Source organism: Moschus berezovskii, chromosome 1 (assembly GCF_049115385.1).
Source record: "Moschus berezovskii isolate FMDL1 chromosome 1, NW_MosBer_1.0, whole genome shotgun sequence".
NCBI lineage: Eukaryota > Metazoa > Chordata > Mammalia > Artiodactyla > Moschidae > Moschus > Moschus berezovskii.
In genome coordinates, this window is record NC_142460.1 from 90,702,876 (window position 1) to 90,723,734 (window position 20,859).

General features: G+C 39.5%; 2 protein-coding genes across 14 annotated transcripts in view; both read left to right on the forward strand.

Moving 5' to 3' along the window:
* The window catches only part of KALRN (kalirin RhoGEF kinase), a 671,338-nt gene extending 663,992 nt beyond the window's left edge, over positions 1-7,346 (forward strand). For all 11 annotated transcript variants that reach the window (XM_088837656.1, XM_055396730.2, XM_088837661.1 and 8 more), the window contains one exon: positions 608-7,346. In XM_088837656.1, coding sequence (XP_088693782.1) covers positions 608-1,153 — 546 coding nt within the window. In that variant the 3' untranslated portion in view covers positions 1,154-7,346. The remainder of the gene's footprint in view (positions 1-607) is intronic.
* A 1,573-nt stretch (positions 7,347-8,919) lies between these two features.
* UMPS (uridine monophosphate synthetase) overlaps positions 8,920-20,859 on the forward strand; it is a 51,291-nt gene continuing 39,351 nt past the window's right edge. For 2 of the 3 annotated variants that reach the window (XM_088837673.1, XM_088837675.1), the window contains exon 1: positions 8,920-9,127. In XM_088837673.1, coding sequence (XP_088693799.1) covers positions 8,972-9,127 — 156 coding nt within the window. In that variant the 5' untranslated portion in view covers positions 8,920-8,971. The remainder of the gene's footprint in view (positions 9,128-20,859) is intronic. The other variant, XM_055397011.2, reaches the window with a different exon arrangement.

The following is a 20,859-nucleotide window of genomic DNA, read 5'->3' on the forward strand; positions in this document are numbered from 1 at the left end:
AAATCCCATGGATGGAGGAGCCTGGTTGGCTGTAGTCTGTGGGGTCGCTAAGGGTCGGATACGACTGAGCAACTTCACTTTCACTTTTCACTTTCACACATTGGTGAAGGAAATGGCAACCCACTCCAGTGTTCTTGCCTGGAGAATCCCAGGGACGGGGGAGCCTGGTGGGCTTCCGTCTATGGGGTTGCACAGAGTCGAACACGACTGAAGTGACTTAGCATTTAATTAATAAGAACACATCAGAGTCACATAATATCTGGGTTAAGAGAAGGTAGGTAGGCTTTAACCACTTTGTCTAACTTTATAGAAGGAATCACTAAATGTTGCTTTTTCTAAAAGAAGCACCTGTTCCCCCAAAATAAATAATTTACTCTTTCAGTGCAGAAGGGCTAGTTAGAAGACAGGATTTTCAGTGTCAACCAACTTCTCTGAAGTACCATCCAGCCTCAGAGCTTAGTTCAGTTTGAAGCATAGGGAACATCCCACACACTACAAGCTTTATCAGAGAATAGAAGAACTGTGTTGGAGTGGCTGGAGTCCTACAGGTAGTCAAAACAGAGCTGAACTTGCCTTCTTTCCTCCCCACCTCCTTGGATCTCCGCAGCCTGAAAACCTGCTCATTGACCTACGGATTCCAGTGCCTCGAGTGAAGCTCATTGACTTGGAGGATGCTGTCCAGATCTCAGGTCATTTCCATATCCACCACCTGCTGGGGAACCCTGAGTTTGCTGCCCCAGAAGTGATCCAGGGCATCCCTGTATCCCTGGGCACCGACATCTGGAGCATCGGGGTTTTGACATACGTCATGCTGAGTGGGGTCTCCCCCTTCTTGGATGAGAGCAAGGAGGAGACATGTATCAATGTGTGCAGGGTGGACTTCAGCTTCCCCCATGAGTACTTCTGTGGTGTGAGCAATGCTGCCAGAGATTTCATCAATGTGATCCTACAGGAAGACTTTCGGAGGCGGCCCACGGCAGCCACCTGCCTGCAGCATCCGTGGCTGCAGCCCCACAATGGCAGCTACTCCAAGATCCCCCTGGACACCTCCCGCTTGGCGTGCTTCATCGAGCGCCGCAAGCATCAGAATGACGTGCACCCCATTCCCAACGTCAAGAGCTACATTGTCAATCGGCTAAACCAAGGCACGTAGCCATCTCCCAGCCCTCGTGGTTTCACATGGAAGTGCAGTGTGAACCAAAGCAAGACTGAATGTGTCTGTAAATAGTTCTGTCTGTCATTCACTCCATGTGGTTCTCTGGATTGAGAGATGTGCCTCTTAAACCTCCTCAGTGGTTTTTCAAGGTCTGAGCTGCAGTGAAATCACCCTAAATCCAGGGACTTTCCAGAAGGTCATTCAGAAGAGATACAGAGGTACAGAGTCATGGAAAGTATTCAGAAGAGAGGCAGAGATAACAAGAATAGCAGCTGTTATGAAATTTTAATTGTGTTCCAAAATGAGTGGTTAACTTGGCAAAACATAAGATCCCTGAAGAAAGTATAAAGGTTCCTGCCTTTGCTGAAATTTTAAGCAAGAAGTTCTATTTAACAGAGATGTCATGTATGTCAACTATACTGGTTTAGATTACTTACATATAGTTTCTTAATAGGATACATGTACACATACAGTAAAAATATATTGCATTCAACTTTCAGAGTTTTATAATATAGAGATATATATGAAATCAATCTTAAGTAACTTTGAGTGCTCCAGTTAAGACAGTAACTTATGTACCGAAGCATTACATTGTTTTGACTAAGCACAATTAGATGACAGGTTTTTTTTTTTTTAGAGCATTTTATAAATCTTGTATAGAACTCTTTTACCAGAACCTGTGCATTAAGAGAAAGCAATGTTACCCTTTCGCAATCTGTGAGTGAGAAGATTTTTCTCTCGGTCACAGGTATTAGACTAACCAAGGTTCTGTTTATGAAATGCTATCCCCAGATTCACTGGCAGCTCAGAGTTCATCTGGCAGGAAAGCCTGCCAGGGAATAAGTCCAAATACAGTATGAGTTGTGGGGCTATTTTTTATGTCTACACTTGGTTTGAAATAGGTAACGAATAAAACAGGTTCATACAGAAGTGCAAATAGAAACCTTTCCTGCAGTTCCCATGAACAACGTAACAACACTTTCTGATGTCTTCTGCAGCTGTAGAATGCAGTCCTCAGAAAGTTAGCCTGCTTTATTTCTAACCCCTTATAGAAATGAAGGGGTGCTTACCAAAAGGAAGCAGCCATATAGGCCTTTCAAAGGCCTGGTCCCAAGTCCTTTTTGAAGCCATGGAATAAAATCTGATACGTCATCCTCACAGAGCATTGAGTTTTAACTGCGATTGCAATATCGATCACTGCTCAGCCACCAATATTTCCCTGGACTGAAAGGACTAATTGCATTCTGAGGCCGATACTGCTTTCTGGTATATATTCTCCGTACAAGGTGGTTATGAACTGCCTTTTTTTCCACTGGTGGAAAAAAAATTAAACCTGGGCATTTCCTGGTCTCTTTCTTTCTTTCTTTCTCTTCAGTTTTTGGGAGATTTGTTTTTGTGTTTTGTACGAGATCCATCCTTTGTTTCCTAGAATGTGTTTTTAAAATTACTCTTATGCAAATGCTATTTTAAAAAATATAACTTAAGTGTTTGTTCAAATCAGGTTTAATGGCATTGCTTCTCTCTTATAAAAAGACTGGGAAAATTAAAATCATGCAGCACAGAAGTGCACGCAGAGAGTTTATGAAGGATAAACAGAACTACAAACCTATCTTAGTGAAGAAGAATGATGGAAACTAAGCCTGAACTTTAATATATAAAATACTTATTCCCGCAGTGGAAATGTAGAATTAAAAATACTCATCATTCTTTTCCATTGACTTCAAAGTCAACTTCTTCATCCGTGCTCCACCTCATCCCATCAAGATTACAGACTAATAACTTAGTAGAAAGTACAAGCAATAAGACTAGATAGCATTTATGTATTTTCAGGATTAACCAAATAAGTGGAAACTGATTCTGACTGTATTTGTTTCCTAGTTTTTGAATGGCCCTGGGCCACCAAGGCTACTTTCTTAGAACTCTCTAACCCTTCATATTCTTCATTTAAACCCATAGTTCTATACCAATACTATATGATACAATATTTTGAAATTTAAAACAAGTTTACTAAAAACTCTTTTAGTAAACATGTCTTTGTTATAAGATACAACATAAAAGAAGAAAGCCTGGTCCCTCGGGCTCATCATGGCATAGATATAGGCACTGAGGCTTCCGAATATCTGTACAGTATGGCTTGGCAAGTTATGTTCCGTTCACTGTGGACGATGACTAAAAAGCCCCCTGCTGAATCTTTATGAGTTTTTATGACCATGTAGGAGACAAGCTGAGTTTTTTCTTGAGAAGGATAACGGTGTCCAGACCATTAATGAAATCGTGCTGTTGGGAGGGCAAGAATGTTAGAGCCAAAGCGTTTATAACAGCTTTCACATCAGATTTGGAATGGTCCAGATGGAAGGCAAGTATGATTTTAACTGGAGCCAAAGTACAATCATTAGAATAGAATGAATTTAATAGAGGCCCCAAGAGAAAGGGTATATATTTTATATGGTTTGATAACTGAAGAAAGCTAACAGGGAGACATCCTATCTTCAAAGCTCCTGGTCCTTCCCAATGAGGATAAGCTGATTGTGTTCCTGGTTCAGGAATTCTCTTTAGCAAGTTGGAAATAACAAGGAATCCCAGAAGGTGGGGCTGGGAAGTATACTCTAGTTGCTCTGTGGGCAACTGTGGTGAGGGATGAAGGATTAGGAACCACTTTCTTGTACCTATTTTGGCAGAGATATTTATTACTTTGTGGTAGAGAAGAGGGGAGAGATGAGAAAATAGTCCCCTTATAATTATGGTAATTTTTGCAATCAAAACTTAACTAGGAATCAGTAAGAATGAACTTCCAGTTGAAATGGGAAAGATAAATATTGGTTAAAGTCACAAGTTTCTTGCTTGGCTTATATCCATTGTATAGGATTTTGGGTTTTGTTTGTTTGTTTGTTTTATAAGGGTGGGATGCAGAAAGAAGGAAAAGATCAGGGACAACTCACAATAATTTTTTAAAGGTATATATAGTAATTTACTACATCTTTTACATCGGTTTCAAATTAAACAGATTTATATCCACTTACAGCTGAATGTGAGAAAATTTTTAAGAAAAAAAGTTGTAACGTTGGAGGTGTCCTTCAGGTCTCTCACAGCCATAAACACTCTTGGGGAAACAGAGGAAGCAGAGGAAAAGCTGGCTGCACCTTTGTGGTTCACAAGTCTCTATAAATAGTAGTGCCTTTCAGAGGGGAGGATGGGAGATAAAGAAGTTCATTGTATTTAGATTGACTGATATTGCAGCATTTTTTCTTTAAAATATCTTTTAAATGAAACCATCTGAACATAGGGTGAGCCCAGGAATTCTTGAGTTTCAACCTCAGCTGTTCCTGATTCGTCCTTTCTTACAGAAAGTCTTTGTTTTTTTCTGCCCCAAATATCCCCATTGTGAAAATGGGAGTTGGGGGGAAGGAGGGAGGAATTAATCTCATAGGAATGTGGGGGAAATACCTTAGTTGGGATGTCTAGAAAATACTTTGATTTTTTAAAAAGTGCTACACACTGCCAGTGCTAAGAATTTTATTGATGGTAACTTTGAACATTCCAAGATTTCAATATTCATGTCTTTAGATACTATTTACAAACTTATCAGATTAAATTCTGTAAATTGATTTTAATTGGAAGTACTAGGTGCTCTTTGTCTGAATGTTATTTGATCTTAGCTTGTAATTTCAATCATTTAAAAGCTTATTTACAGAAAAAGGTTAGGAGAGTTGATGAAGTGTTGGTCAATAAACTGTTTTCTTGAGTATGTCTTATGGCAGAAGCACAGAGTAAGATGCCCTCCAAAGCAACCACGACTCTCTTCTCAAGCTTTATGCTCTAGAAAAATTGACAGAGAAAAGCCCAAATAGCCACTTTCCTCACTGGGAGGGCAGAGATGAGAATGAAATATTTTCTGATATCACAACTCATTTCTTTAGAATCTCACCGGTTTCTATAATAAGAGGCAAATTAAATGCACAGGTGTAGAAATGAACTGTTAGTTTTTGGAGGGAAAACTTTGGATTTTTTTCTTTTTTTTTTTAGATAATTAGATGTTCTGGAAGTAGCATATTTGTTTTTCTATAGTCTCCATGATTTAGTTCTGGTGAGTCAGTTGTTACTTTTTTCTTGCCTTGTGGAAGAGCATGGACATTTAGATTTGTGAGACTATGAAGGGGAAAATATGTTATAAACGATGCTGGTTATTTCTGTATATTAAGTAAAACTTTGTTCCATGAATTTGATAGAGAAGGAAATATTTCGAACATAAGGGTCTTCATAGTAGGGAAAAAGGGCAAACTCACCACATCCTTGTTCAGTTTTGAGAAATGTGGGGCTTATTTATTTCCCTCCTGTGTAGCATCTCTGTGGAGTCTGGGTTAGGCAACCACAGTATGTGAGCTTTTGGTGGGTTTATTAGCATTACAGTTTTCTTAACTATTCAAAATCTAGGGATCATTTGGAAATGAATAACTAAACCCAAGGTGGGGTAAGAAAAGATAAGATTTACCCATTCTCTCCTAAGAAAAGGGAACTACTATGTTAATATACATTTTCTAAAAACTAAAAGGTTCTTTGTTTCATTAATTCTGGAGGGTTAAAAACAGCTGAAATTTGTCCATAGCATTAGATATCTTTAATAGAGAATATTATTCATGCGAGAAATATATACAAAAATAGTAGAACACAGGCCATATTTTCTATGAAAGACATTTCTTCCTCATTTTCAATACATGTAGAAGTTAAAGGAGAGGAAAAAACAATTACTCTAAGACAAATTTTCATCTTTAAGGGACATTTATGAAAAGATTGAAATTAATACTCATGGGCTATTGTGTTTCCTGTTAGCCTATTTGCTGGGAGATTCTAAATTGTGGTCAGATTTTGTTTTTATTCAGATGAACAAGATAAACTGCTTATTCAGATAACTGTTATTTTGTATAGTGAGGATGGCTGAAGAAATGGAAAAGAGTGCAAATGAATTTACTAGCTGAGGAATAGCTAGTGTAAGAGTTATATCAATGCCTGACTTCCGTCAAGAAATGAAGCCACATCTTGGAGTATTATGGGGACTGTTACTATGATCTCAAAGACTGTGGTTATGAATTTGAAGGTAACAAAACATACATCTTCTCTTACTAACTTAAGCCATATATGCCATCTCTATGATTGATTTTTTTTGACCCTGGTGCTTTTACTTCTGTTTCTGCCAAACTTTGGCCTACTCTATGGGGAAGGTAAGTAAAACTAGTAGTTAGGACAAATGTGAAGACTGTGAAAAAACTAAACGTGTTCTTCTGAACGAGATCCTAGTCAGAGAACAGTAGTGATCAAAGTGCAAACTGTTGGAAAATATGGATATATGTACTCTGTACATGTATATAGTGTATAATATGTATGTATATGTTATTGCTCATATGCAGAAATCTATCCACTTGAAGACAGCCCAGGTGGATCAGTTTTCTAGTAGAAAACCATTTAGGGCCATTCAAAACCATTAGGGCTGATGGGTAGAGTTAGAGTCTACCCACCGGGGATTTATTTGCTGTCTTTTGAAGCTACAAAGCCAAATGAACAAAGCTTGAAACATAATGGGACCATCATTTAGGTTATTGTTTGCCTGGAGTCAGACGAATCTTTATATTTGAATATTTAACAGTTGGTTTGCAAATTTTATTGGCACCTCTTGGTTTTGAGTGATTCCTCCCCACCAAGTCTTTTGAGAGTTTGGGGGTGGGCTTCTCTGGCCGTTCAGATAAAGGGCCTTATCCATAAGTGGACAGGTTTCCCCATAGGGACCATTACACATATACATATAAGTACATACTTCCATCAGGCTTGTAACAATTGATTTAAAATCACTCCACAGTATTGATAAATAGCTCTATATTTTCAAGGTGCAGAAGAATTCCACAGCCTTAATTATTTCAGTGTCTTGCTGGTCTGCCTTAAGTGTATCTTCTGGGTTTTTGGTTGTCTCATTATTTTTAAATTTTTCTGCAGTTGTTCATTTTGTATGCACACAATGTCCTTTTGTAAAGGTAGGTTGTAAATATTTTATTTGTAAGTCAAAATCACTCGTGTAATGTTGTAAAGTGATAACTTGCTGTCTTGTTATTATCATTACAGTAAATGTTCTAAGTTATGGATGAAGCTTCAAAATGTACATCTCAAGTTATGCATTCCTATAAATATACTATATTAAAGATTATTTCTGGTGGTCTTTTGTTTTCTTTCAAATTAAAATGGCCAGTAAAAGAGTAATTTTTTTTGTTCTTCCTCCAAATATATGAAAGCCTTTGACAAGATGAAAATATCACTTTTATTAAAACACACTTTGCCCAGCATTTTGGAAAGAACAATTTTGTAGCCTGAAGAAATACTCTAAGGCATTTCTCTATCTGAAAATGCAAAATAAGCCTCAATGTGTGCTGTTAACTTCATTCTGGTGTTTCATTTGGCAACTTTGTTAGAAAATTGTTAGACCATATGGGATGGATCCCACAAGTTTACACAATATATTTTGGACTCCAGGAGTCTGAATTAGACTGTGCAGACACAATCAGGCTTTGAAAGACTGTGTGCCATCCAAATGCAAATGAAACTAATTCATAGTATATTGTCAGTTAACTAGAGTGTGTTAATACTGCAAAGGAAAAATCTCACTTAAAGTGGAGGGAGGAAGCCCTGAAGGAGGAGCTGTGTTGCACACACCAGCACATACCACCCTGTGCATCTTATTTTCCATCCCTGGGTAGGAAGAGGTTTACTTAACTTCCTTAGCATGAGGATGGAAGACTTTTTTCCTTGCCACCAACAATGCAGCCAATGAAAAGCAACCAAGAAACTGTCACCACCCTGAACTCTTAATTTACTCTAAAGAACTTTCCTTCAAAGCAAACCCTCCCAACTTCCCTGGCATCTTCATAAAGTAGCATTCCTCTCCTTTGTTCTCCAGGATTGCTTATGGTTTGCCACAGTTTCCATGCCGATAATGCAATTCCTCTGCCATTCCCAAGTAAAACTCATTTTGCTTGTACAGTAGCTGGCCATTTTATTCTTTAGGTTGACAAGTATTAGGGATTGAAGTATTAGGATCAGTTCATTTTTCAAACAAGAATAAAAATATCTTAAAGTTTGGTTTCTATTTCATCAAGATTTTATTGCATTTATTTGAAAGGAGAACTGTCAAAAGCATGGGCTCCTTCACACTGGCTGGTCATCTTCACAGAAAACACAGACATACATAAAGAAAATAAAACAGAAATAACAATCAATTTCAGTTCAGTCGCTCAGTCGTGTCCAACTCTTTGCAACCCCATGGACTGCGGCTCGCCAGGCCTCCCTGTCCATCACCAACTCCCAGAGCTTACTCAAACTCAGGTCCATCGAGTCGGTGATGCCAGCCAACCATCTCATCCTTTGTCATCCCCTTCTCCCGCCTTCAATCTTTCCCAGCATCAGGATCTTTTCCAATAAGTCAGTTCTTCAAATGAGTCAGAATCAATTTGATGAGTTATGAGCCTTACAGTTTTAAAGGTAATTATCTTTAAAGTATTCCCATCTACCCATAATGGGAATTTCCTCTAAGGAACTGACTTGTGAATACAAAATACGCTTAGATTTTCAGACTGGCTGGCATGATATTTTGGCCGCATAACCTTGATTCCAAAGTATCAATTCACCTTCCGCGGTACTTGGGCCCCGGAGGCGCGCGCAGCGAGCCCGCCCGGCCGCCGGGAAAAGGGCCGGAAGAGGCGGGGCTCCGCGGGTGACGTCATCAGGCGCCGCGGCGCGCGGAGGCCTGGGGAGTGGAGGGACCAGGGAGAGCGGGCGATGGCGGCGGCCGATGCCCCCTTGGGGTCATTGGTAACGGGTCTGTACGACGTGCAGGCTTTTAAGTTTGGGAACTTCGTGCTGAAGAGTGGGCTCTCTTCCCCCGTGTACATCGATCTGCGGGGCATCGTGTCTCGACCGCGCATTCTGAGTCAGGTACCTTCGGGGAAGGGAAAGAAGAGGGTTTCGTGGCGTGAATGGCGACCAGGAGGAGTCGGGTGACAGAAGCTGGGCTCTGGGTGAGATCAAAAGAGCCAGGCAGGAGGGCCGACCCTGCTTCGGCTTGGGGGAGTCGGTTTGCGAAACCCAGAAACCAGGAACTGTTAGGCTCTTTAGGACTTAGAGGGCAGCCTGCTCGTAGACTCGCTCGGCTTTGACACGTGCTTTGCAGCCGAGTCAGGGAACCCAGTTTGGGGCCTTGGATCGCACGGAGCTAGTTGAAGGAGTTCCGCGTATTCGATTTCGTGAAAATGGGGCGGGGAGGAAAAGGTGGGTGAGGGAAGAATTTAGTAGCTGCTCAAGTACTTGGAAAGGCTCTTGCTAGGAAAAGGGGATTCGATTTTGGACTTTGTGGCCAGGAGCAAGAATTAAGGCCAGAGGGTGGACATTTCATGGAGGCAGTTCTTTGGTGAATAAAAGGGAAAAACTGTGTAGAAGTTAGAGATTCCTAGCACAGTGCTTCTCAAACTCTGAGTATATGTGAATCACCTGGAATTTTGTTAAAATGGGTAATCTGATTGACTTACTGAGTACATCTGAGGCAGGATGGGAGGTTATGCTTTCCTCACAAACTGCCGACCAAAGCTGCGTATCAGAAGGGTCTAAATGTGCTGTCTAATAGGGTTTCCTTGCTGCTTGCGAATACTGAACATTATGGTTTGTTTTTTTGGTTGCGCTAGGTCTTCGGTCCTGCCCATGGTCTTTCTGTAGTTGTGGTCACCGGGGACTACTCTTCTGTGCCTGGGCTTCTCCTTGCTGTGGATTCTTTTGTGGAGCTCAGGCTCTAAGCACTCTGACCTCAGTAGTTGTGGCACAGGGGCTTAGTTGCTCTGGGGCATGTATGGTCTTCCCGGACAAGGCGTTGAACTCCTGTCCCTTGCATTGGCAGGCGGATTCTTAACCACTGGACCACCAGGGAAGTCCCGGGAATTTTTAAATTTAGTCACATGCGACTAGTGGCTACCTTATTGAACAATGAGGCTATGGAACCTTGCCATTGTCACAGAAGTTCTGTCTGGAAGACATGTGTAAAGCTTTCTCCACCACTAAGGGTTTATGTTCACCCCTTGTGAACCCCACTCTATGAGGTTATTACAAAAAGGCCTGAAGCACTAGTTGAAGTGGGTTAGAATGTTCTTGCCATCCAGAATCTTGCTATGGTGCATCTCATCAGTGCTGAGAAAGTGAATAATTAGGGATCTTATTTTGAAAAATTGATTTATTTTTAAAGAAGTCATCAGTTTACAGATGACTGAAAATTATTTTTTGATACTAGATGTTGAGGTTTGTGTGTATGTGTGTGTTATTTTGGGTAGTTAACTCAGAAGGAGTTCAAAACACTGAGAGGTCTGGCTATAACAGAACTGTTTCATGTCTGCTTATGTATGTAAATAGGGTTTCTTATTATTTGCACCCCCTAAGACGCAAATTCGTGAAGCGTTCCATATTTTTCTGAAACTGCAATACTTTGGCCACCTCATGCGACGAGTTGACTCACTGGAAAAGACTCTGATGCTGGGAAAGGTTGGGGGCGGGAGGAGAAGGGGACGACAGAGAATGAGATGGCTGGATGGCATCACCGACTCTGTGGACATGAGTTTGAGTGTACCCCGGGAGTTGGTGATGGACAGGGAGGCCTGGCGTGCTGTGATTCATGGGGTCGCGGAGAGTCGGACACGACTGAGCAACTGAACTGAACTGAACTGAACTGAAGATGCAATAGAACTTACACTGAACTCTGACTTCCTGCTGCTAAGTCGCCTCAGTTGTGTCTGACTCTGTGCAACCCCATAGACTGCAGCCCACCAGGCTCCGCCGTCCCTGGGATTCTCCAGGCAAGAACACTGGAGTGGGTTGCCATTTCCTTCTCCAATGCATGAAAGTGAAAGTGAAGTCGCTCAGTCATGTCCGACTCTTCGCGACCCCATGGACTGCAGCCTACCAGGCTCCTCCATCCATGGGGTTTTCCAGGCAGGAGTACTGGAGTGGGGTGCCATCGTCTTCTCCGTCTGACTTCCTAGTAGTAATAGTCAGTTATACTAGATATATAAATTAATTGCCAGGGTCAGGTACTACTATTCCTGTCACTAAGCAATGAATTTTCAAAATAATATATAATAATAATATAATAATTTATGCTTCTATCAAAATTTGCAGATTATGTTTTAATTCATTTTATGCTCATAACAATTGTAATAATAACATAGAAGTTTTAACATTTAGGGACTTATGGTCATGGGAAATTTTAAAAATTTAAACAATTTAAAATTTCAGTTTACATACATCTTTGTTTTGGAGACGTATCATAGAATGATCAGTAGAAATTTTTCAAGCATAAATGTATGTTGCATTAGAATAAAATTCTCTGGAGATAATGAAATGAGAATATAAGTTCAGTAAAGTGTAAATTTTTCCAGGTTTCATAGTTAAGCATTTTCATGTTGTAGCTTGTTTTGTTTCTGGCTCCCTGGAGTCTTAGTGGTATGCAGGATCTTTAGTTGCCTTATGTGGGATCTAGTCCCCACCCCACTTCCCCCACATCGGGAATGCAGTCTTAGCCACTGGACCAATAGGGAAGTCTCTCTCTCTCTTTTTTTTTTTTAAAGCAGATTTTGCATATCAAATCAATGTGGCATTTGGATCTTATTGTGTTCACTTAAAAGAATGATGTAACAGTTCTAGGATAATATTTTTTCAGTACTCCAGAAGTTACATTTTTTGCTGCTTAAAAATATTCATAATTTTTTCAAATCTTTCTCATAAGTTAATTGAAATATGTGCTTGGGTTTATTTTTATGCTCTCTATTCTGTTCTGTTGATCTGTTTATTTGTTTTAATGCCAATTAGTTTTGACCACAATAGCTTTATTAATATAGTTTGAAATCAAGGAGTGTGAAATCTCCACCTTTATTTTTCTTTCTCAAGGTTGCTTTGGCTATTTGGGATCTTTTATGGTTCCAAAGCGGAGAAGGCAATGGCAAGCCACTCCAGTACTATTGCCTGGAAAATCCCATGGATGGAGGAGCCTGGTAGGCTGCAGTCCGTGGGGTCGCGAAGGGTCGGACACGGCTGAGCGACTTCACTTTCACTTTTCACTTTCCACTTTCACACATTGGAGAAGGAAATGGCAACCCACTCCAGTGTTCTTGCCTGGAGAATCCCAGGGACGGGGGAGCCTGGTGGGCTTCCTTCTATGGGGTCACACAGAGTCGGACACGACTGAAGTGACTTAGCAGCAGCAGCAGCATGGTTCCAAAGAAATTTTAGGATTGTTTGTTCTATTTCTGTGAAAAGTACTATTGGATTTTTGATAGGGATTGCATTGAATCTGCAGATTGCTTTGGGTAATGTGGACATTTTTATAATATTAATTCTTCCAAATTTGAGCGTGGAATATCTTAATTTGTGTCATCTTCAGTTTTGTTCATTAGTGTCTTATACTTTTTAGCATACAGGTCTTTCACCTCCTTGGTTAAATTTATTCTTAGGTACTTTGTTCTTTTTGAGGCAATTGTATATGGCATTGTCTTCTTAATTTCTCTGATAGTTTGTTGTTAGTCTGTAAAAAGACAACAGTTCAGTTCAGTCACTCGGTTGTGTCCGACTCTTTGCAACCCCATGAACTGCAGCTCGCCAGGCCTCCCTGTCTGTCACCAACTCCTGGAGTCCACCCAGACCCATGTCCATTGAGTCAGTGATGCCATCCAACCATCTCATCCTCTGTCGTCCCCTTCTCCTCCTGCCCTCAATCCATTTTTGTATATTGATTTTGTACCTTGCAACTTTACTGAGTTCGTTCATTCTAACAATTTTTGGGGGAAGTCTTTATGGTTTTCTAAATATAAAATCATGTCATCCACTTAGTTTGGAGAAGGAAATGGCAACCCACTCCAGTATTCTTGTTTGGAGAATCCCATGGACAGAGGAGCCCGGCAGGCTACAGTCCATGGGATCGCAAGAGTCAGAACTGACTTAGTGACTAAACCACCACCACCACTTAGTTACTCCTTCCTCTCCAATATGCGTGCCTTTTCTTTCTTTCTTCCTGCCTAATTGCTCTGACTAGAGCTTCCAGTACTATGTTGAGTAAAAAGTGGCAAGAATGAGCATCTTTGTCATGTTTCTGATCCTAAGGAAATAGCTTTCAGCTTTTCACCATTGAGTATGACTAGCTGTGGGCCTGTCATATGGCCTTTATTATTCCATCTCTACCCATTGTTCGGTCTTTATCAATGGTTGTTGAATTTTATCAAGTGCTTTTTCTGTACTTATTAAGATGACCATATGATTTTTTCCTTCATTTTGTTAATGTGATGTATCACATTGATTTGTAGTGTTGAACCGTCCTTGTATCCCTGAGATAAATCCCACTTGATCATAGCTTATTATCTTCTTTATGCATTGTTGAATTTGGTTTGCTAATATTTTGTTTGCACATCTAAATTCATTATCAATATTGACCTGTACTTTTTTTGTATGTGTCCTTGTCTGGTTTTGGTATCAGTGTAATGCTGGCCTTCTAAAAGGAGTTTGGGGACATTCCCTCCTCTTTTTATTGTTTTGGAAGAATTGGAGGAGGATAGGAATTAAATCTTTTTTGAATAGCAAAATTCAGCAATGAAGGCAAACAAACTTTGGTTTGTTGTGAGTTGTCTCTTTGTTTATTATTGATTAATTCTCCTTATTATCTCTTCTGTTTATTCATATTTTCTAATTATGGTTCAGCCTTGGAAGACTGTATATTTCTAGGAACTTGTCCATTTTCCCAGTTATTTGTTGATTTATAGTTGTTCATAGTAACCTCTTATGAGCCTTTTATTTCTTTGGTATCAGTTGTGTGTTCTCTTTCATTTCTGATTTTACTGATTTGAGTCCTCTTTTTGTCCTGGTACTTTAGCTAAAGGTTCATCAATTTTGGTTATCTTTTTAAAGAACCAGCTATTAGTTCATTTATTTAAATTGTCATTTTGGTCTCCATTTATTTCCACTGTGATCTTTATTTCCTTCTTTCTACTACCTTTGGGCTTCATTTGTTCTTTTTCTGCTTTGTTTAGGCATGAAGTTAGGTTGTTTATTTGAAATTTTTCTTATTTCTTGAGGTGGGCCTTTATCATTATAAAATTTGCTCTTAAAACTGCTTTTGCTTAATCTTACAGACTTCTGTATGTTTTAATTTTCATTTGACTTAAGGATTTTTTTTTTAATTGTCCTTTGATTTCTTCATTGAGCCACTGGTTGTTCCATAGCATATTGTTTAATCTTTATATATTTGAGATTTTTCTTGTTTTATTCATGTAACTGAGTTCCAGTTTCATGCCATTGTGGTCAGAAAGATACTTGATATGATTTCAGTCTTCTTAAATTTCTTGAAAATTGTTTTGTGGTCTAACATATGATCTATCCTTGAGAATCTTTCAGGTACACTTAAAGAATGTATATTCCATTGCTTTGGGATGGAGTGTTCTCTATTAAGTCCATCTGGTCTGGAGTATTCTTGGTTGGAAGTGTTTTCCTTTGAGCACTTTGAATATATCATACCACTTCCTTGTGACCGCAAAGTTTTTGCTGAGAAATCTGCTGATGGTCTTAATGGGGTAGGGGGGTTGTTCTCTTACATAATAAATTGTTTTTCTCTTGCTACTTTTAAGATTCTCCCCTTGTCTTTAACTTTTGACATTTTAATTACCTTCAGGTTTTTTGGGGTTCATCTTCTTTCAAACACTTCTAATTCTGGATGTCTGTTTCCATCCCCAAGTTAAGAAAGCTTTCAGTCATTCTTTCTTTTTTTTTTTAAATGTTTTTATTTTTATGTTGGTAGCATAGTTGATTAACAGTGTTGTTAGTTTCAGGTGTACAGCAAAGTGATTTAGTTGTATATGTACACATGTATCTGTTCTTTTTCAGATTCTTCTCCCATTTAGGTTATTATGGAATATTGAACAGAGTTGTCTGTGCTATACAGTAGGTTCTTGCTGGTTAAATACAGACTCTCAGTTTATCCCTCCCCTCATCTTTCTTTTGATAATCATATGTTTGTTTTGTAGTCTGTGAATCTATATTTTATAAATACATTCCTTTGTATAATTTTTTTTTACATTCCTAATATAAGGTCTATCATGTGATTTGTCTTTTTCTGTCTAACTTATTTCACTTGGTATGATAATCTCCAGGTCCATCCATATTGCTGCAATGGCGTCATTTCATTCTTTTTAATTGCTGAGTAATATTCCATTGTATATATGTACCACATCTTTATCCATTTATTTGTTGATGGATACTTAGGTTACTCCCATTTCTTGGATATTGTGAATAACACAGCAGTGAACATTGGGGTGTGTGGATCCTTTTGAACCATGGTTTTCTCTGAATCTATGCTCAGATGTGGGATTGCTGGATAATGTCATAGCTATATTTTAGTTTTTTAAGGAATGTCCATACTGTTTTCTATAGTGCTGTACCAATATCCATTCCCACCAGAAGCATAGGAGGGTTCCCTTTCTCCAAGCCCTCTCTAGTATTTATTGTTTGTAACCTTTTTGATGATAGCCATTCTATTCTAACTGGTGTGAGGTGATATCTCATTGTAGTTTAGATTTGCATTTCCCTAATAATTAGCGGTGTTGAGCATCTTTTTATGTACCTCTTGTCCATAAGTATGTCTTCTTGGGAGAAATGTCTGTTTAGGTCTTCGGCCCATTTTTTGATTGAGTTGTTTGTTTCTTTGATACTGAGTTGCATGAGGTGTTTGTAAATTTTGGAGATTAGTTCCTTGCCAGTTTCATGGTTTGCAAATATAGTCTCCCATTCTGTGGATTATCTTTTCATTTTGTTTATGATTTCCTTTATTGTGCACAAACTTCTGAGTTTAATTAGGTCACATTTACTTAATTTTTATTTTATTTCCATTACTTTGGAAATGGGTTGAAAAAGATACTGTTGCAGTGTATGTCAAAGAATGTTCTGCATGTTTTTCTGTAAGAGTTTTATAGTATCCAGTCTTACATTTAAGTCTTTAATACATTTTGAGTTTATATTTGTATATGGTATTAAAGAGTGTGGCAATTTCATCGCTTTAGATATAGCTGTCCAATTTGCCCAGGACCACTTGTTGAAGAGACTGTTTTTTCTCCATTACATATATAGTCTTGCCTCCTTTCTCAAAGATTCAGTTCAGTTCAGTCGCTCAGCCGTGTCCGACTCTCCGCGACCCCATGAATTACAGCACTCCAGGCCTCCCTGTCCATCACCAACTCCCGGAGTACACTCAAACTCATGTCCACAGAGTCGGTGATGCCATCCAGCCATCTCATTCTCCGTCGTCCCCTTCTCCTCCCACCCCCAACCTTTCCCAGCATCAAGACTCTTTTCCATTGAGTCAACTCATCGCATGAGGTGGCCAAAGTATTGCAGTTTCAGCTTTAGCATCAGTCCCTCCAGTGAACATCCAGGATTGATCTCCTCTAGAATGGACTGGTTGGATCTCCTTGCGGTACAAGGGACTCTCAAGAGTCTTCTCCAACACCACAGTTCAAAAGCATCGATTCTTTGGCGATCAGCTTTCTTCACAGTCCAACTCTCACATCCATACATGACCACGGGAAAAACCATTGCCTTGACTAGACGGACCTTGGTTGGCAAAGTGATGTCTCTGCTTTTCAATATACTATCAAGGTTGGTCATAACTTTCCTTCCAAGGAGTAAACGTCTTTTAATTTCATGGCTGCAATCAGCATCTGCAGTGATTTTGGAGCCCAAAAAAATAAAGTCTGACACGGTTTCCACTGTTTTTCCAACTATTTCCCATGAAGTGATGGGACCAGATGCCATGATCTTTGTTTTCTGAATGTTGAGCTTCAAGCCAACCTTTTCACTCTCCTCTTTCACTTTCATCAAGAGGCTTTTGAGTTCCTCTTCACTTTCTGCCGTAAGGGTAGTGTCATCTGCATATCTGAGGTTATTGATATTTCTCCCAGCAATCTTGATTCCAGCTTGTGCTTCTTCCAGCCCAGCGTTCCTCATGATGTACTCTGCATATAAGTTAAATAAGCAAGGTGACAATATACAACCTTGACGTACACCTTTTCCTATTTGGAACCAGTCTGTTGTTCCATGTCCAGTTCTAACTGTTGCTTCCTGACCCAAAGATGAATTTACCATAAATGCATGTATTTGTTTCTGGATTTTCTGTCCTGTTTCATTGATCTATGTTTTTGTTACAGTGTCATACTTCAGTTGTGTAGTATGTCTAAGGTCAGGGAGCCTGATTTTTTCCATCATTGCTTTTTGTACTTGTGGTTGCTTTGGCTATTTGGGGTCTTTTGTGTCTTCACACAAATTAACATTTTTTTTGTTCTAGTTCTGTGAAAAATGCCATCAGTAGTTTGGTAGGGATTGCACTGTGTCTGTAGATTGCCTTGGGTGGTATAGTCATTTTGATAGTATCCCAAGAGCATGGTACACCTTTCCATTTGTGTCATATCTGATTTCTTTCATCACCATCTTAGTTTTCAGAGTTGAGATTTTTGTCTCCTTAGGTTTGTTCCTAGGTATTTTATTCTTTTTATTTTTAAGCAAAAATAAGACTATATATATATATATATTTTGGCCACACCAGGTAGCATGTGGAATCTTAGTTCCCTGACTAGGAATTGAACCTGTGTCCCTTGCATTGGAAGTATGAATCTTAACCACTGGACCACCAAAGAAGTCCTGGTATTTTACTCTTTCTGATGTGATGGTAAATGGAATTTTCTTTTTTAATTTCTCTTCCTGATTTTTTTGTTGTTCAGTTGCTCAGTCATGTCCAAGTCTTTGCAACCTCATGGACTGCAGCATACCAGGATTCCCTTGACTAACCACCCCCCACAGTTTGCTCAAACTAATGTCCATTGAGTCAATAATGCCATCCAGCCATTTTCTCCTGTGTCACCCCTTCTCCTCCTGCCCTCAATCTTTCCCAGCATCAGAGTTTCCTCCAGTGAGTTGGCTCTTTGCATCAGGTGGCCAGAGTATTGGAGCTTTAGCTTCAACATCAGTCCTTTCAATGAATGTTCAGGGTTGATTTCCTTTAGGATTGACTGGTTTGATCTCCTTACAGTCCAAGGAACTCTCAAGAGTCTTTTCCAGCACCACAGTTCAGAAGCATCAATTCTTCAGCGCTCAGCCTTCTTTATGTTCCAGTTCTCACATCTGTACATAACTACTGGAAAAACCATAGCTTTGACTAGATGGACCTTTGTCAGTAAAGTGATGTCTCTGCATTTTAATATACTTGTCTAGGTTTGTCACAGCTTTTCTTCCAAGGAGCAAGCATCTTTTAATTTCATGACTACAGTCACAGTCCACAGTGACTTTGGAGCCCAAGAAAATAAAGTCTGTCACAGTTTCCATTGTTTCCCCATCTGTTTGCCATGAAGTGATGGGACCAGATGCCATGATCTTCATTTTTTTTCGCTTAAGAAGGCTTTCTTCTCTCTCCTTGCTATTCTTTGGAAGTCTGCATTCAGATGGGTATATCTTCCCTTTTCTCCTTTGCCTTTCACTTATCTTCTTTTCTCAGCTATTTGTAAGGCCTCCTCAGACAACCACTGCCTTGTTGCATTTCTTTTTCTTGGGAGTGGTTTTGGTCACCACCTTCTGTTGTTAGATATGTAAAAATGCAAGAGATTTCTGTGTATTAATTTTGTATTCTCCAACTTTACCAGATTCATTGATGAGCTCTAGTAGTTTTCTGGTGGCATCTTAGAGTTTTCTATGTAGAATATGTCATCTGAGATCAGTGACAGTTTTCCTGGTTTTCCAATTTCGATTCTATTTATTTCTTTTTCTTCTGTGATTGCTATGGCTAGGACTTCCAAAACTGTTGAATAAAGGTGGTGAGAGTGGACATCCTAGTCTTGTTCCTGATCTTAGAAAGATGCTTTCAGCTTTTAACTGTTGAGTATTATGTTAGCTTTGTCATATATGGTCTTGTTGAGTGAACTCCGGGAGTTGGTGATGGACAGGGAGGCCTGGCGTGCTGTGATTCATGGGGTCGCAAAGAGTCGGACACGACTGAGCAACTGAACTGAACTGATGTTCCCTTTATACTCATTTTGTGGAGAGTTTTTAAAATAAATAGGTGTTGGATTTTGTCAGAAGGTTTTTCTGCATCTACTGAGATGATCATATCATTTGTATTCTTCAATTTGTTGATGCGATGTATCATACTGATTGATTTGCAGATATTCAGAAATCCTTCCATCACTGGGATAAATCCCAGTTTATCATGGTGTATGATCCTTTTAATGTATTGCTGGATTTGGTTTTCTAGTATTTTGTTGAGGATTTTTGCATCTACGTTCATCAGTGGTGTTGGCCTGTGACTTTATTTTTGTGTGTGATCGTTCTCTGATTTTGGTGTTAGGGTGATGGTGGCCACATTGAATGAGTTTGGTTTGGGAGTGTTCCTTCCTCTGCCAGTTTTTGGAACAGTTTGAGAAGGATAGTTGTTAACTCTTCTCTAAATGTGGTAAGAATTGGCCTGTGAGGTCGTCTGGTCATGGACTTTTGTTTGTTTTTTACTCACAGTTTCAGTTTCAATTTCAATACTTGCGATTGGTCTGTTCATGCTTTCTTTATTTTCCTCATTCAGCCTTGGGAAACCTTTCTAAGAATTGTCCATTTCTTCCAGATGGTCCATTTTATTAACTTATAGTTGCTAATAGTACTCTCATGATCCTTTGTATTTCCTTGGTGTCCATTGTAACTTCTTTTTCATTTCTAATTTTATTGTTCTGAGCCCTTTCCCCTTTTTCCTTGATGAGTCTGGCAAAAGATGTATCAATTTTGTTTACTTTTTCAAACAACCAGCTTTTAGTTTCATTGGTCTTTTCTATTGTTTTCTTCATCTCTATTTCATTTATTTCTGCTCTGATCTTTATGATTTCTTTCTACTAACTTTGGGTTCTGTTTGTTTTTCTTTCTCTAGTTTGCTTTATGTGTAAAGTTAGGTCATTTAGTCGAGATTTTTCTTGTTTCCTGAGGTAAGATGGTATTGCTATAACTTCGCCTCTTAGAACTGCTTTGGCTGCCTCCCGTAGATTTTGTATTTTTTTTTTTTTAATTTTATTAGTATATTTTTAGGCTGCACCAAGTCTTCACTGCTGTACACGGGCTTTCTCTCGTTTTGACGAGTGGGGCTACTCTCCGAGCCGCACGGGCTTCCCATTGCAGTGGTTTCTCTTGTGGAGCACGGGCTCTAGGCGTGAGGGCTTCAGTAGTGTGCCACACTGGTTTAGTTGCTCCGCTGTATGTGGGATTTTCCCAGACCAGGGGTCAACCCGTGTCCCCTGCACTGGCAGGCGACATGTTCTTAACCATTAGAACACCAGGGCAGTCTGTGTTTTTGTTTTCTCTTGTCTCTAGTTATTTATTCTTTGATTTCTTCAGTGAATTGTTTACTGACATGTTGTTTAGCTTCCACATGTTTGTGTTTTTTACAGTTTTTTGTCTTAGTGTATTTCTAATCTCATAGTGTTGTGATGGGAAAAGATGCTTGATATGATTTCAGTTTTCTTAAACTTACTGTGGCTTGCTTTGTGGTCCTGCTACTGCTGCTGCTAAGTCACTTCAGTCGTGTCCAACTCTGTGTGACCCCATAGACGGTAGCCCACCAGGCTCCCCTGTCC